The following is a 17,249-nucleotide window of genomic DNA, read 5'->3' on the forward strand; positions in this document are numbered from 1 at the left end:
GGGCTGTGCCCAACCAGGCCCCATGGGTGCAAGCCTGGCCACCAGGCGCTCGCCATCGAGCCCCACCCCCAGGCCTGGCTCCAGGGGGGGGGGGCCCGGTGACCTGCGTCCGGGTGAGGGAAAACGTGTATCCATGTTGTTTCTCATCATAAGGGGTCTGATGAGCCACATTTTGTCTGGTTCCTCACCCAGGACTTGTTTGCCTTGGGTGACCCTACCAGGGGCATAAAGCCCTGGGCAACTTAGCTCCTGGGATCATTGGAACACGCAAAGCCCTCCACCACGATAAGGTGTCGGCTCCAGGAGAATGTGTTTATGAATTACTAAAATCATGGCCTTAAGTGTTTCCGATTTGTGCATTATATTTTTTTATACAATACATATCTGTCATCAAGAGTAGTTTATTTGAACCTGCTAGCAAACCACAGGGCCATTCAGTCACCGAGCCGAGGATCAGCACCCTCTCCTGAGTGTCCCACCTGGTGTTAGCAGCTTTGAGGTCACAGACGTGGGCATGTAGGGCCTTCACGGTGTCGTTGCACACCACATTGACCATGTCGATGTCAGCTACGCGATTCCTCAGCTGCCTGGTCATTTCCCAGAAGTCCTCAGAAAGTATCTGGTACAGTTGTTCCTGGTCCTGGCTCAGCGGTGCATACCAAAGCAGGATATAATCCCTGTAGCTGTAGTCAAACACTGCAAGGGGGAAAAGGGCAAAAGGGGAAGAAAGTGGTTTTGCATAAATAAACAAACAATTATATATAGGAAAAAATATATGTATCTCAGTATGCAAGTACATATATGTGTGTGTATACACATACATACACACACACACACACAAACATACTTACATACTGAGATTATATACACAACAAGCCATTAGGAAAAGAAAGAGGGGAAAAAATGTAATACGTTGAGAATGTCATACAACCCCATATCACCATCAGCCGGTGGATTTACCAAAAGCCAGAAGTGGGATTAAGAATTTCAGGTGAATTAGTAGCTGTGAGGAAACCATGAGGTGCACAGGAAGGGCAGCTTTTAAATAAACATGAGAGCACTGCTCATAGTACTACCCAGCCCACAGTGCTGCTCAACAGATGTTAGTTTCATTTCTGTATTTTCACATTCTTGGATCACCATGCTTTTTCTTTTTACACACGTCCTTTCAGAAATATATTTCTGAAGTATTTGCCAGCGACTGAGCTAAGATAGCTGATGTGATCTAGACAGAACAGGCCAGTCGATATTAGTATGGAGCTGGTGTGCTGGGTTAATTGAGGAAGGTTTGTCCTGGATATGAGGAGGAGTTACATTTTAAGCAGTTTCAATACTTAAACCTAAAATCCCAATTACGCTGCTGAAAAAGCAAATCACCATTCAGGTAACATAGCAAGCGATGTGCAATGTGATGCTGATCAGTCCTTACTTGCATCTCCCAGAATGGTGCATTTTTGTGGCCCTAATTATGTTTTGCTGCTGTGACTCAAGCTTCCCAGCTGTGTGTGTGGTTTTGTTTTTTTAGCAGCACAGCTGGCTACTCTGTGGGGGCAGGATGATAAAGAAACCGGCCGCATGAAGCAAGGGTCTCAGGGAAGGAAAAATACCACACAGATGTAAACATGTTTAACTGATCAAATGAAGACAATCGCCAAAGGAGACCCATCGGACGTGTTACTCACATTCACCGTGCAAAAGTAACCCACCCCCACAACGAAGCATAAACCACTGCTAGTCTTCATAGTTTTGACTTTATTACACATATCATGGGACCATCCGAGTGCAGTTAATCACCTTATACCACCAAATTTCAAAACCTTTTAGAATTTTCAGCAAATTTATGTCAAAATGCTGGCATCCATTCCTTTTAGAGTGCAAAGCCGGTTTTCTCCAAAATGCCACTCTTGATTTACAAAGAGAGAGGACAGATGGCGTCATACTATAAAATGAAATAACTGAAAGATATTTTATTTACCCTATGTAACTACATGGGTACATAATTCTTTGGTTTGATCACCCTCAAGGAAACAAGGCCAGAGTGCTGTAACTGATGCTCTCTCACAATGCAGGTAATGTGCCTCATTCAGGACTCCTCTAGCAAGCGCTCATTCAACACAAAGTCAAACCAGTGATACCCAAGGATTCTACGAAGAGACACAGTACTGAAGGAGTCCAGTCTCTCTGGATAGCATCCATGTCTCACAGCCATACAGCAAGACAGGGAGCAGCAGGACTCTAAAGACTTAGACCTTCGTCCTCTTGCAAAGATATCTGGAGCGCCACACACCCCTTTCCAGCGACCTCATGACCCCCCATGCTCTCCCAATCCATCTGCTGACTTCATAGGAAGAGTCACCAGAGACATGAATGTCACTGCCGAGGAAAGTAAATCTCTCCATGAGGTCGACATTCTCCACACAGACAGACACACCACTGATGGCTGTGCCTAAGAAGTCTGAACACACGCAGCACCAAATATATATATATAAATGCTGAACAGCCAGTGTTAAAACTTTCTGACCTGGGAGGTGAAGGGTGCCAAGTCTGTGGAAAAAGATGGATTGGCAGGTGGGTTTTAATTATGATTTTAAAACATCTTGCGGACAATCTAAATCTATCTGAAGCAGTAATTCACACACTTCAACCATGTACCACCTCAGAAAGTATAATGCTCTTTGCATTATACATTATGCTTAATCACAAAGAACAATATACAGGGTAAGACCTTCTGTTATTTTCATTGTACAAGGGTTAAAATGTCCCATAATGTTTCTCCCACTGGCCACAGTGTCACTTTGTTGCATTAGCAGCCCCTCGTGCGCAAAACAGCCCAAGCTAGTGACTCTCAAATCACCCATTGCTTTTTTCGTATTACTGGCATTGTCTCGCACAATTGCCTGCATTTTGTTTAGGGGGATTTTCCACTAAATGGTACTCCTACCTCTCAAAGATTCTTTTTTACAAAGACTGCAAATCACTGCTACTAGTTGCTGTTAAAAGCGTGAAATACCTGCAGACAGTCACCCTCTTATCTGATGTTCTTACGCTCCCCCTACTGCAGCAGTGGCCAGTCTTATCCGCAAAGGGCCGGTGTGTATGCAGGTTTTTGGGGTAACCTTCAGGTCAGCTATTCAAACCCAGGTGTGAGGACTCCTCGGCCAATCAGTCCTCTAAGTAGTAATATAATTAGGGAGTTGCAGCGAAAACCCGCATACACACAGTGGCTCTTTGCGTAGAAGATTGTCCACCCCTGCCCTACTGCAAAGGCTACGTGCATGACATCACAGCAGGCGGTAGTCACCGTGCTCACACCCACTGAGTAGGGAAAACTGAGTGGCAGTGTTCGAATTCAGCTTGAATGCCATGAAAAAATACATCTAAAATGGCAAAGAGCTGTTAAAAAAAGAAACCACATGCAAGGAAGATGCCATCAAACAGGTACAGTGGTACCTCGGTTCTCGAACTCACTAGAACTCGAATTTCTTGAAAGTCGAACAAACCAGTTTGACCTAGAACTCGATCTGAACATCAGAAGTTGAACCGTGAACGCTGACCTAATATAAATTGTACGCGCCAGGAAATGAGTCATACTACAATTCAATTCTTACTTGAATGCCTTCTTCACAGACTGGACGATTAACCAAACAAAACAGCGCAACATTACAGTAACTAACAATAAATAAACCACTAACTTACGTGTACTATTAGAGCATTTATGTCATTTATTTAAACTTTATTTTACCAGGTAAATTAACTGAAAACCAGCTCTCACTGCTTTACGTGATATTCGGGAGAAATAGCAGATTACGCATCAGAACTGCCTGGGATACAAACGTCTTGCGTGTAACTAAACTCTTCAGCCAATAAGGGCAAAGGTGTGTCATCACGGAGGCGGTCCCAGATTGTGCAGCCGGGTGAGAGGTCGCAAAGCATCTAACCGTAATGCATTGCGTCAGGATCAGAATGCGTTGCTTTAAGCCAGCGCTGTAAGCAAGTCGAACGCACCCGATGATCGGACTGGGGAAACAAACTGAAACGCGGACTTAATACAGAGGACTAATGACAACAACCAGAAACAGCTGATCACATGGGGATCCCACACGAGGTTAACGAGGGGGCGTGGCACACGGAAGGAGCGGACGATCGGGGCAGGACAGGGGTTATGTTGGGATAAGATCTTTATCGTTTTGGAAGCCATTAAGAAAAAAATGCTCTTGTTTTTTCCTGTTTATTTTGTGTTTAAATGCTAAAAAAAAAAAAAAAAAAAAACATATTTAGGTGTAATTTTGGGGGTCGGGAACCAATTAATTGGTTTTCCATTATTTCTTATGGGAAAAATTCGATCAGAACTCGAACTTTTTAGGATTCGATCCGGAGTTCAAGAACCGAGGTACCACTGTATTTAATCTGATACATATATAGACACTAAGGGTGCAACAGTACACAAAAATCATGGTTCAGTAAGTACCTTGGGTTTGAAGTCGCGATTCGGTATGATTTTGGTACAGCGGGGGTAAAAGAAACAAAACATAAATTGCTTCTTTTTTTTCTATATTAAACTGTGGTTTACTGAACAAAGTATGACTGTCTTAAATAAAAAGTCTCTGTCAATACTGCTGCAACCTGCTAATGAAAAACTAAAATTTACTTAAAAGTAAATCAAAATAAATATTCTCTCAAGTAAATAAAAATGAAATAAATATCAATTATGGTGCACATTTAGAAAATTAATTGTACCACAACTGTACTTCATTCACATTAGCAGCTTTCAACTTCATATTGAAACTGTACAACACAAATGCTGTCTCAAAAAATACAAAGCACAACAAAATAAATATCCATTATGGTGCAGCATTTAAAAAAATACCTTGGCTTTACTTGTATTCACATTAACAACTTCCAGCTCCACATTACGACGTACATGCACATGTGTAGTGACGGCGCTTCATCCGCCCCTTTCCTAGTGTTGCTTGAGGGAAACACAAAGGTTCCACATTTGCTGCATTCATTTGGTACATATGCGTACGAAACCGAAAAATTTCCATACGAATACATGTACCATTACACTCCTAATATCCAGCCAATAAATAAATAAACAGCAACAAAACTATTACTATAACTATTAATAAAGGATCATCATGTATTTAAATTGCCAATGGTGTCAAATGCTAGCCACAATCAAGTCAAATGATTTGCAAATATTTTCAGTTGCAAACAATCAGAAAAAATATATAGACTATAACTGCCCAACTGATTCACCTTGACAATTCAGCAACTGAGGACCGCAGTATAACTTCAAGGACCACTTGTGTCAGACAGACTATATAACAAGTGATGTGCATTTGGCAACCAACCAAAGGAGACATTGCCAGTGAGAGAACTGCATCATGCATTATTTATTTTTATATATAAAGCAAAACTTGAACATAATAAAAATGGTGGCTATACATAGGCAATTAGGGCCAAAACAAACATCCCGCTAAGTGTGCACAAAATATCTGCCATTGTCTGCTGGGTACAAATATTTATTTATATCATCTTGAGCTGCCATGGCAGCAGATGAAAACCTTAATGTTTGCCTGTGCGACATTTCTTTGTGCTCTGCAGAATATATGCAGTTTCTAGGCCTCAGAAAAACACAAAGCCCAGTGTTAATAAAGCCCTCCAATTAAAGCCAGCTCATTTCTGCCAAGCACTGGGTCTCCTGTGTACTTGCCAAGCTTTTAATCTGTTGCTCCCTAAGAGTAATGAGAATCTGCCTATGATTGATTCCATGAAAGACTGTTGAGAATGAAGGGTATACAAAAACCCCAGATCCTTCATATTTCAGAGGGTCCCGCCAATCCTTGGTGAAATCGCCAGCCTCTCAAAAACATGGGTTTGAGGTTTACTGAGCTCAATCACCCTCCTAAACAGCCATAGGCATTCTAATGAATGTATTATTTTATCTTGGAGCATAATTTATTACATGGAAACTTCACTGTGATGATAACAGCGTTTAATAATAGTGCTAATCAAGAGTGTTTAATAACAGTGCTAATTAACAGAGATGAATGGTGTAACGGTGTGCTTGCTACGGAACAATTAATCAAACTCCTTTTGATTACAGACTAAATCTGTGCACTGGACACAATTTCACTTAATTGCAGCATTTTTCACCAAAAGAAAATTTATAAACAATTATTTTAACAAAGCATTATGATCCATGAATGTGATTTCACAGCTCTAGTATCTTGATACAAACATTTTACACTTGGGACATAAAAGATATGAAGTGATCAGTTTTGTAAAACCGGAGAAAAAATTCACCAGACGGCCATCACACTTCACAGTGCTTAGAGAATTCCTTTTGGATGAAACTGACCTTCTTTGAGGGCTTTATCCACATTGTGTGATATCACAGCTCTCCGTGTTGGCACAGGCTCTGACAGCTGCATGGTAAGACGTCTCTGGACATTGGTGAAAACATAAAAAAAACACACAAGTATATTTCCTGGTTTAGTGGTCAACACACAATATTTCACAAAACATTTTGTGAAAGCTATAAAAACACATTATATTAATACAGGACTGTTTTCCCCTTTTGGGGACTTCTGAGGCTCTTAGCTGACAAGTACAATTAAAATTAATAACAACTCCAAGGTCATACTCCCAAGAAAAGGGGAAATCCATCCATCTCTGACACAAAAGTCCCCGAGAAAGCAAAACCCTAAGATACACCTCTAATACCAAAAAGAGCAGCACTGACCCATACCACTGCTACCACTGCATGAACCTGAGTTTGTCAATCTTCCTTTCTAACAGCAAATGCATAGCCTTGCATTTTCCCAACACACTGTGTCATGTATATACAGTTGACGTGCAGAAGGTTGAACTCCTTCTTTTAGGTTTTTCTTTAATTTAATTTTATTTTGTGTTTTAAATGTGATTTTAATGTATTTTATTTAAATGTGCTCTTCTGCCATTGTAAAGCACTTTGAATTGCATTGTGTCTGAATAGTGCTATATAACTAAACTGGCCTTGCCTTGCTTAGAGAGTACATTGTGCAGCAGTTAACCACACGATGGCACGGTGTGAGGGAATGCCAGGAAGGAGTCCACCGTCTGCCCTTGTGAATTTAAACAGATAAAATACCACAAGCTGTAAAACTAAAGGTAGCCTTGTTGAATCTCCAATGATAGAGTATTTCTCCTAGAGACCCTACGCTAAATAAGGGGTAGGAAGTCAGATGGATCCCAAGCTTGTTTGCAAAACAAATAAGGCCTACAGTACAAGGCAAAAATCTTCTGCAATAAATAGGTCATGTTGCTACATAGTGCATTTTTTAAGAGTGCCATCAATATCAAGCTTATTGCAACAAATCCCTCTCAGGAAACCACGTAAGGGCACAAATGAGCTAAAATTGCTTTCAGATTAAAGTTAAAGTGCATTTTGAAACATGTAATGTAAAATGTTAATTATATATTCAGTTATAATATGTGTGTAAACACAAGTTGAACTGTTTTCTTTTTTGCAAAATGGATGCAAAGATGACGCTTTTAATATATACAGCAGCATCTGCATTTCAAGGTAGGCATGTATGTGCAACAAAGATCATGTGGGATGAAGTGAGAAGTTGACAGCAGATAAATAAAGCAACTGATAACAAGAAACCACAAACTACCAACAAAACCAAAGAAGGAGGTAGTGACACTTACCATTAATTTACTTAATAAGTCCAACAAGTGCGTCGAGTGACTCTTCCAAGTGTCAAAGGTGTTAATTTTCGGAGGGCTGCTCTTGGCCAAGAACCAGACGCCCCCCGCGAATAAACACAGCAGTGCGAATGACACATAAACGAAAAGCTTGAGAAAAAGAGATGTCACTGTCAGCCCCCCATCTATAAACTGGAAAAGTATAGCTATAACCAGTCCGGAGCAGATGGGGGGTAAGATGCGTCCGCAAGAGCAGAGGGGAGCGCTGCTGGGCATCGAGTCACCGGCACCGCCGCTGCTTCTGCTGCCGTCAAGATGCATTCTTTTTTTAAGGACATTTCCTCAAGACCGACACCAAGACAGCTTTACCCTCCTTTTTCGGTCTTAAGTGACGACTTTAGAATATCTGCGATGAAAACAACGTTAATTGATTAAAACGGCCGACTCTAATCCCGGTGACACAGTTCAGTTTCCCTCCCGGACCTGAGTTGCTGCGCTGCCTCGTGCCTCTTTAGCACGCAAAGACAGATTTATTCATTTATTTGTGATGCTTCAGTTGCGCAATTTCGTGCAGCCGGCGAATACCTGGTCAGCCTTTACCCTTGGGAATGAGCGAGCAAATCTTCTAAAGTAAACGCGAAGTGGCAAGATATTATGCAATTCGCAATACTATCCTTAGTACTATTCCCAATTCCTATTTGCTATTCTTCTGTACGGCACTCCAAATCATACAGATAATTCGTCATTCTTGATAAAAAAACATATCTAGTTTTCGTTTTATTTTCTGGTCGTTAACCATCAACCTAGTATAATAAACAACTATCCAATCGCTATCTTTTATGTTATTTAAAATGTATTATATGTCGCTAGTTCGACATCTAACTAAAGTATTCGCATTCTGCTTTGCAGTTTAGCTAATTTAAAAAACATCATGCATCTAACTAGACCGTTCTCCAGCGTAGCCCAGCAGCGGTGTTGACTAGAAGCGCGTTCGGCAATCTTCGGCCTGGCTCGGAGCAGCTCGCCCCCTCATTCCGGAGTTTCCTGTCCGACTCCCAGCCAAAGGGGACCGAGCTCACCTCCGTGCACGTGAAAGGTGTCGGCCAATCAGCGCTCGCAGCGTGATCGATGTTTCTACGCGTGTTTTCGCGTCAGCGTACTCGCGAGCGCGGTGAGCCGCAAAACTGAGTCGGCCTCCGATCCGGTAGGCGGTGCTATACTTAGTTAGTCTTGATTAAAGACAGCAGGACTATAAAAAGAAAACAAGCGATCTGTATTTTATATTTTGTATAGCGATAAAGCTACCTTTGGTTTCTGATAATTTAACTAAAAACACCAGTTTTACATTAATTAATACTGGGGCGGGCATGTTTAAAGTGTTGACAGGTCAACTGCCTGCCTAATGGAACGGTATCGCCCTGGATTTTTTTTGCGCCAGTCCTGTTTCTGTCTGACGTAGAGAGTTCAAATTTATTCGCGGTAAACAGAGTGAGTTCGTTGCAGTTCTTGGCCAGGTGGGTTATTAGTAATTAGATTGACATATAGAGATGCAATTTCTCTGTGTATTCTGTAAAGGTTCGGGTGAAAAGCGTAACACTATACAGTCAAGCAGACCTACGAGCAAAAAAAAATCCAGCTTTTTCTAACGTCTTGCCGAGGTCGCTTCGGCAGTTTGTATCAGTATGACCGTTTCGAGCTACCTGATCGTGCATTGGTACTGACAGCTTGATAGAGCAATTTAAGTAAAAAAAAAAAAAACATTTTTACAAAGTGTATTGTATCATTTCGTTGTGCTTTACGATTAAGACGCGTTTGTTTTCTCTACTCGCAGGGTACAAGACTAATGTGACAGCTAAACATACAGAATGAGGTATGTTTTTCGTTTCGATCATTTGTATATCTAAATTAAATTACGTTGAAGTATGTCGCTTTTAGAGTTTGACTGTTTTCCATCTTCAGCTCAAAAAGCCGAGTTGGAGCCGTACTGAAGAGCGTTCGCCAGGAACTGAAGGTCAGGCCGTTTCTCTGTTAAATAAGGAAGCAATCTAATGCTATGTGTATCTTTGGAGACTCGTGTTGTATCTTAAATTTGGCGAAATTGTGTTATTCGACTAGCATTAAGAAGCGGTTAATGTAGGTAGTCCATGTGGAAATCAGTTTTCCGTTATAGCATTATAGTGATTGCAAGCTTCAGCTGCTCAACAAAGAAACGACTTGAATCAAGCAATGCTTCATTATTATTTCATTATTATTTGCTTCAGATAGCATTCAGCTATAGATAAAGATGTCGCGTCAGCTATACTGTAATTTTACAGTATAAAATTTTATTCAAAGGTATTATATACTTTGTATTATCCCTTGATAACACACAGCATTGCTTTTAGAACATAAGTTTACTACCCTCTGTTACCATTTAACCCTGTTTTCTGTATCAGGATGATACAAAGAAAAGGAAAGTACTCTCACCCCCAAACATCTCCTCTATCGAGAAGGCCAGCTTTTTAGATGACAATGATATTAGCTTCAGTGGTGAGTACTTTGGATTACATTTTATTTGCACATTGCTTTATAAAGAAGTTGTCAGACTTGACAAAGTCCCTGATGACTGCTGTAGGAAACCCGCTACACAGCACTGCTCTAGATGATGATCTCAGTCCCACCCAAAAGAAAATGACGAAACCATCGAAACCCTCTGTCAAGAGGAAGGCACCAAACGTCAACACTGACAAGTCTACAAAGACGACACCACAGAACAGGACTCTGAGAAAAAAGGCCTCTGCAGTCAAATCAAGGTAGAAGCTACATTGATTCAGATCATTGAAGTTTCCATGACCATTCCTCTGGAAATTAAATACACTCTACATGCCAGGTCCAAGACGACCAGTCTGAAGAGAAAGGTAACAACTGAGAAACGGAGAGAGTCTGAAGTTTCTGCATCATGTGACACACTTCCCGAAGAGCAGACCCTGGAAGAAGATGAATCTGTATGAGCATCTCTTGGATCTGCAAAGTGTTCCATCTATGGCTCTTTATACAGGGCCAGATCTTTCACTGTTGCATCCTCCCATGGTTCAAATATTAATTTCTTTCTGCACTCTTTGTTTTTGTTTGGGTCCGTACATCCCTAGCTGGTTTTTTCTTATTGCTGAAGTGATTTGCACTTAGCTAGCTCACAGTGGAAATGTATCTGTCCTTTTCTCAGGGTTCTGCATCCTCAGGACCAGCAATGGAGTCTGTCCGCAAAAGCCGGAGGAAAAGCACATCAAAGGCCACCACGCCTGCTGTCCAAAAGAAGATGGCACCTGCCGTTTCTGAAGACCATTCTCCATCCAGCCCAGAGGTTCGCCACAGACCTTTGCACTCTGAAATTTTAAGTTATTTACACAAATGGCCCGATATAAAAAAGTGATTGTGTTTCTATGGAAATTCAGCTTGGTCCTCAAATATACTGGGTATTTCAATTACATGCCATGAAAATTCAGATTGTTTTGTGTTAGAGAAACACTGCGGCAACTGCAAGACAGAACAGTGTGTCATCTTTGTCCTCTGAAGAGCTGAGTGATGAAGACCCCAACTGGGTGAGCGATGGCTAAAACAATTCTCAACCGCACATCTTTTTAAACATATTGGTTTGGTCCTCAAACAGCAGCTATGTTTTATTTACCAGGGTAATACAAACTTCATTTAAAAACTAAACAAACAAGAAAATGTGTTTTAGCCAAACCCCTAGATGTCTTAAGTCTTGATGCACAGTTACGTAGCAGCAATTAAACTTTACTGTTCACCGTTCCCTCAGCATGCACCAAAAGGTAAGAAGAATTACTTGCCAAACAACGTGGAAAGGAGGAGGGCCTCGTCTGGGTCTTCAACGGTCAGGAGAAAAGTGACGAGCAAGAAGAAGAACATTCTTTTTGGACCTTCAGGTAGCAAGTGAATCATGGTTTTGATGTTATTAAATAATGGGATTCTAAGTACTGAACTAAGAACTCGTAAGAATAACAAATATTTAGTGTGCATTTGGAATGAGTTACTTGGTTTGCAGTGGTGGAGGAAGTACTGAAGCTTAGTACTTAAGTAAAAGTACAAATATCCTGCAAAATATGTACTCAAGTAAAAGTAGAAGTGCTACATCAACAATCTTACTTAAGTGAAAGTACTAAGTACTTTTAAATTTACCTTAAAGTATTTTTTTAAGTAAAAGTACTCACAAAATGGTTTGTCTCAACATCTGGGGTGTGCCTTTTTGTAAAAGAATAGTAGATACTGTATACTGACTTGCGCCTCTACCGATGTCATTGCTTTTAATAATTACAAGGAACTATACAGTATATGTGTATTGGAAAGTTTGGTGTGCTTATTGTGTGTGCGCTCTGCAATACTGTGTGTACCCTAACTTAGAATTATGTGGATAAGTTATCTACTAGGTATTACCCACTAATATACAATTAAGATAAACCATGTTGAATGGGTCCATGTTGAATGTCTTGTCTTCTTGGAATCAAGCCAGTCTACCAGCTCGTGCTGCTAATTGACGCGTTCTCTGCCATCATTGGAGCTAATAAAGCCACCTGATTGGTAGGAAATGGCAAACGATGCCAGAACGCAATAGGCTAACTATTTTTTCATGCAAGATTTTGAGGAAATTGTGTTCATAAAATGTAACGACTAACGGCATAAATTATAGAAATGTAGTGGAGTAGAAAGTACAGATAATTGCTGTAAAATGTAATGGACTAAAATAAAAAATATGCATTATTATTTTTACTTAAGTAAAGTACAGATACGTAAAAATGTACTTAAGTACAGTAGCGAAGTACAAATACTTTGTTACATTCCACCACTGTTGGTTTGTGTATCGACTCTTCAGGTGGTTCTCTCACAAAGAATTTTACTAGGTGTAATTTAGCTGAAGTGCAGTGGTTTTTCTAGTGGTTCCCTAATTGTTCTGCAGATGCCAACAAACCACCCAAGAAGGAGAAGAAGCGAGGCAGAGGAAATAAAAGGGGTCTCATTGACCTGGAGGTGGTGCTGATGGCCTTTCAAGATTTTGTGTCGAATCACATGTAAGTCATGGGAACAATATGGGTGTTTTGAAATCGGTAATGAAATTGTCATACATGCAGATTTATATTAAAAACAAATTCCAATCATAAATTGATCTGATGAATAATCACACTAAATGTTCATACCTTTTTTCATTCAGAAAAACTCTGGATTCTGGTACAGTCACAAAGGCTGTAAATGCCTTCTCAGAGTCCGTTGAAAATCAACTCACTCAATATGTAAGTGACGCCAGTTGCAGAGTAACGTAACAAATTCCTGCCTTGCTTACATACATTCACTTTAAAGATGCTGACTACATTGAGTATCAGTGGTTTAATTAGATTGGCCGTTTTATTAAATGTTATTCACACTGACTTTTTTTTAGATCTCAGAGATAAAGGGGTTAAACACCTTGAAGAAACAGAATGTGAAGGTAAAGTCTATATTTACAATGCTGTTGGACTTTGCCCTGTACCATCTGGCAAACTGTGAATAACAAACTAGCTGCCCCAGCAAATGGACTGTATGTGTTGGATTCCAGAGGGAAATACTGTTAATTTGCTTCAGCATTTCAGTCTGTTTGTTTCAGGGCATTTGGCCTGTGCTTGTATGCTACTAAACAACAACTGTTTATTAATATTTATTTTTTTGATCCCTCATTTTTAAAATAGAAACATTTGCATGATTAACAAACATAATGATATGGTCTGATTCTATACCAGGACTTAAGAATCAGTTTTTCATTCTTTTCATCCAGATCAATGGTACTATAAACCGGAAGACAGCCAAACTGGTAGAGGTGAAAAATGAACTCATAAAGTACGTGTCTATGGTCTAACATTTACTTTTATGCTATTTTATGCTTGACCTGACTAGACTGTCATGTGCTTCAGGTGAAGGGAAATGTTCCTCACTTATGTCACTCAGGTTTACATTCACACTATTTACCGGTGTGAAGAGCATTCTACTAAAATGAAACATGGCGGCTTCCCTCAGGAAAGAGATGGAGCTGAGGAAGCTGCAGAAGGAGCATTCCCAGCTGGAGGAGAGACTGACAGACATTAGGACCAGCACTGCCTTTCTGGCGGACATACAGGACCTACAGAAGAGCTACTTGGCATATAGGGAGGACCACCCAAATGAGGTGGAAGTGGTGAGGAAGCCATGACTAGGGTTAGAGATTAACTATGCTATAGCTCAGCAATGACCTATAGTAGACTATAAATCTAGGGCTGTTGTCTTAATCGCATTTGTCTTTTTCAGTATGGCCCCTCCAGCCTCCCCGCCCTGCTCCTTGAAGCTCGCAGTGTGATGGGCGCAGAGCACCAGCTGAGCATTATTAACCACAAACTCCAGCAGGTTCTGGACCAGAGTAACCCTGTCACTATTGATTCTAATGAATAATGAACCCGTCAAATCTCAAGTGGGGCTCCTACCATATCGCTGGCACAAGGCTCTCCTTGAAACTGCTCGTCATCTGAAAGTAGTATGCCAAAGAGGAGATATGTTTGAGAAATTAATTTGTTATTGTGCGTACAATATTAACATTGGCATGCATAGCATAGGCTTTGAAACACTATGGATAGAATTAGGGCAGAAGAACTGGTTACTGACTTACCCTTTGTTTCTCGCTTTGTCTCTACTGTTAAGTAATCCAAATGACTAATGCCCTTCTACTGGAGGCGGGAAAGCCAGTGTGCAGGAGCAAACAGTTTAAGTGCTGTTCCAAATATCAGCCATGCTAATTGTCTCAAAACTGCTGAAGAAGCAAAACTGAGCAGCACCAAGGGGAAGCAGGAAATATTTAAATGTAAATAACTGAGTGTGTGCTGCTATTTAGCAAGTAATGTGTTGCCTTTTTTGTATATGAGAATAGAAATGTTAAGCTGGCATCTGATATTTTGTTGTCACTGTAATACTTTTTAGTTATGGTTCCGTCACCAAGATCAATGTTTAGTACAAATATATATGTAAAAAGCACCTCTAGCCTCCTTGGACCAGTGCTGCATCATTTCTTTCTTCTCTCCTGCCAGGTTCCTGTGCTGCCCCTACAGTCATTAAATAAATATGCACAACCAGTATTTCATTTAAGTAAATGAACATGCAAAGTAAAATATACGGTATGAGTTAAAATTACACTTGCTGGAAATGTTTTTCCCTCCTAATTAGCTATGCTTTGCCTCATATTTAAAATGCACAAAGTACCAAGGCACTGTTCAAGTCTCTAAATCTTAGATTCCTGAAAATAGCCACCATTGCTTTGACAATAATTTCACAATCGCAGTGCATTTAGTTAAGATTCAGCAGAACCTTACCTGATGTTTTCTGAGCCCTGCTGCTGAAATTCTTTCTCCAGAAAGTTCTACTACAAATTTGAGGTGCATTTTGGGTTGTCTTGCTGAAGAACTAAGGACTGCTGAAATGGCCATAATCCTACTGGGATGACATACCTTTGAAATATAACCATGCTGCATGAAATTGGCTTGGATTTTGAAACCCACTCCGGCACCAACAAAGGCAATCCCAGCCCATGACATATCCATGTTTTTTAATGGGACCTTATGTGCTCACTTCAGCAATATACAGAAATCAGACCAAAATACAGTATTTCAAATTTTTTTAATTCATTGTTTTATTATACCAACCTCCACTCCTAAACTTATCACTTAGTGCTTTTTGGGCCGAAAAAGTATCTTCATCCTACTCTGCACTCGGCAACAATTCCTCATCTAGGCCTGCTTCCTCTTCACTGATCTTCTCTCTGGACAGTTGATGTTGAAACATCTGCACTTCTAGCTGGTTTTGCAGAATTGTGACTCGAGTGGGATTAGCTAGCCTGACCTTTGGCATTGATGAGTGGCCCTTTGTTCAAGCTGTTTGGCCTAGACTTGCTCTTGGCAATAGCAGTTACATGTCCTTGCAAAGTTCTTGTGATTCATCTTAAAGATTGACTTGCATTTCATTATTATTAGATTTTTGCCATTTTCTCAACTTGTATTCAGGTATAATGTGAACTTGTAAAGTAAACTTTGTCATCTCAGGTATATACATGTATACAGGGAGACAATGTGGCTCCAGTTTATACAGTATACAATAATAAAGGCACATACAAATATAAAGAAACTTGTAAATAATTGTAATAAAGACTCTAAACAAGAATTTAAGAAAAATTTTCAATTAAGTACTGAGGATATTTTAACGTTCAGAAGTGGAGAGCAAATAGAAGCATAATGCAGTGTAATTATGTGTCATTTTGTGTGCATACGGTCAGTAGCATTTCAATATAATATAGTCGTGCAAATTCAGCTTGTACTTATGGCTATCGTGACGTTTCACCTGTGTAATAATGTCTAAAGGCTAATAAGGTCACATGCTAGCTAACGAAGAACACCTGTACTTGTACTCAAAGCTTAAATGTATTATAGGTGCTGAATAGGTGGAGGAGGTGTGTGTTTGTGTTGGTATTTTTTTACAGGTCAGTTCATGTGTGTTATGTAGTAACTGCATTGATTCCTACTGTAAATTCAGGGGAATCCAGCAAACCTATCTTATCATAAGGTGAATAAATGAAGCCTGTAAAAGTGAGACAAACTGGAAAGGTTGTGGAAAAAAACAACCCTGGCATTAGAAAGAAAATAATATTAAGCGAGTTACATAATATGGGTATAGGTGTATCATACTGAGAATTCTCAAACAATGCATGCATTCTTAGCTATGTGTGGGGAAATATGATACAAAAAATATTGATTTTTGGGATTTGCATCAATACTGAAAAATACGGGCTATCTTCTAGGGGAATATAAGAAAATAGTCAGTCGTCTCATGAAATACACATTAACATGGGTTTCTCTTCCTAAACTGGACAATGTCTTCAGGTAGTAGCGACAGACACTTCTGGAAATACTCTTACCTGTCATGTGGTTCTGTAAGAATTGTGGTCAATACCTAGGGCAATATATTGTGCTTTTTTAAGTATATGGTGCTTGTTAGAATTTTTGTTTTTTACATAAGACTCCTTTGTCTTATTAATATGTAACCTGTAAATAGTAAGGAATGGACGGCTCCCATCTTGCACAGTAGTAGAGCAGAAAAACATCCACTTCCCTTTTCCCTCATTTAAACAATGCGTCATGCTAAGTTTTGAAAAAAACTTATGGCAAGAAGCATGTTTTTCTGTCACGCTACAAATGTTTTTCCACGCAAAAAATAATGACAAAATTGTATTTATTTTCCAACGTTTGCGCCAGGGGTCGCTAAATGACAATACAAGTATAAATATTTTAACAAGTAATGTAACATTTTGTAAAAAAAAGAATAACATTGAAACCTTGGAGAAAAATAGGAACATTCTTTATGTCCGATACACTGGTTTTCCGACGAGTATCGAGTATGTGGAATCAAAGGTGTCTTTTTATGCCTTTTATATATATAATATTTGTGTATATAAAAATGAATGTATCTACGTATAATATATAAATAGCTGTATAATATATAATGTATATATATAATAG

General features: G+C 39.8%; 2 protein-coding genes across 8 annotated transcripts in view; one reads left to right on the forward strand and one right to left on the reverse strand.

Annotated features, from left to right (window-relative positions):
• snx25 (sorting nexin 25) overlaps positions 1–8,791 on the reverse strand; it is a 31,597-nt gene extending 22,806 nt beyond the window's left edge. The window contains exons 1-4 of one of the 2 annotated variants that reach the window (XM_023814738.2): positions 8,281–8,791; positions 7,699–8,101; positions 6,365–6,449; positions 480–696 (exon numbers count right to left, since the gene is read on the reverse strand). In XM_023814738.2, coding sequence (XP_023670506.1) covers positions 480–696; positions 6,365–6,449; positions 7,699–8,016 — 620 coding nt within the window. In that variant the 5' untranslated portion in view covers positions 8,017–8,101; positions 8,281–8,791. Of the gene's footprint in view, positions 1–479; positions 697–6,364; positions 6,450–7,698 lie in introns of both variants that reach the window. The other variant, XM_023814736.2, reaches the window with a different exon arrangement.
• Positions 8,792–8,877: 86 nt separating this feature from the next.
• Positions 8,878–14,874, forward strand: cenpu (centromere protein U). Of its 6 annotated transcripts, none has more exons than XM_023814731.2 (16): positions 8,878–8,899; positions 9,527–9,565; positions 9,655–9,706; positions 10,131–10,224; positions 10,310–10,487; positions 10,565–10,679; positions 10,898–11,035; positions 11,193–11,273; positions 11,492–11,618; positions 12,647–12,758; positions 12,899–12,977; positions 13,124–13,171; positions 13,496–13,557; positions 13,735–13,891; positions 14,002–14,097; positions 14,772–14,874. In XM_023814731.2, the coding sequence occupies exons 2-16, from the start codon at positions 9,561–9,563 to the stop codon at positions 14,835–14,837; spliced, it is 1,410 nt and encodes a 469-aa protein (XP_023670499.2). In that variant the 5' UTR covers positions 8,878–8,899; positions 9,527–9,560; the 3' UTR covers positions 14,838–14,874. The 6 variants fall into 6 exon arrangements, with proteins under 6 accessions (XP_023670499.2, XP_023670501.2, XP_023670500.2 ...); XM_023814733.2 differs by having other exon boundaries at positions 8,881–8,899; positions 10,143–10,224; XM_023814732.2 differs by lacking the exon at positions 8,878–8,899 and adding an exon at positions 8,906–9,209 and having other exon boundaries at positions 10,143–10,224.
• Positions 14,875–17,249: the final 2,375 nt, after the last annotated feature.

The sequence above is a fragment of the Paramormyrops kingsleyae genome, chromosome 12 (genome assembly GCF_048594095.1).
Source record: "Paramormyrops kingsleyae isolate MSU_618 chromosome 12, PKINGS_0.4, whole genome shotgun sequence".
Classification (NCBI taxonomy): Eukaryota; Metazoa; Chordata; class Actinopteri; order Osteoglossiformes; family Mormyridae; genus Paramormyrops; species Paramormyrops kingsleyae.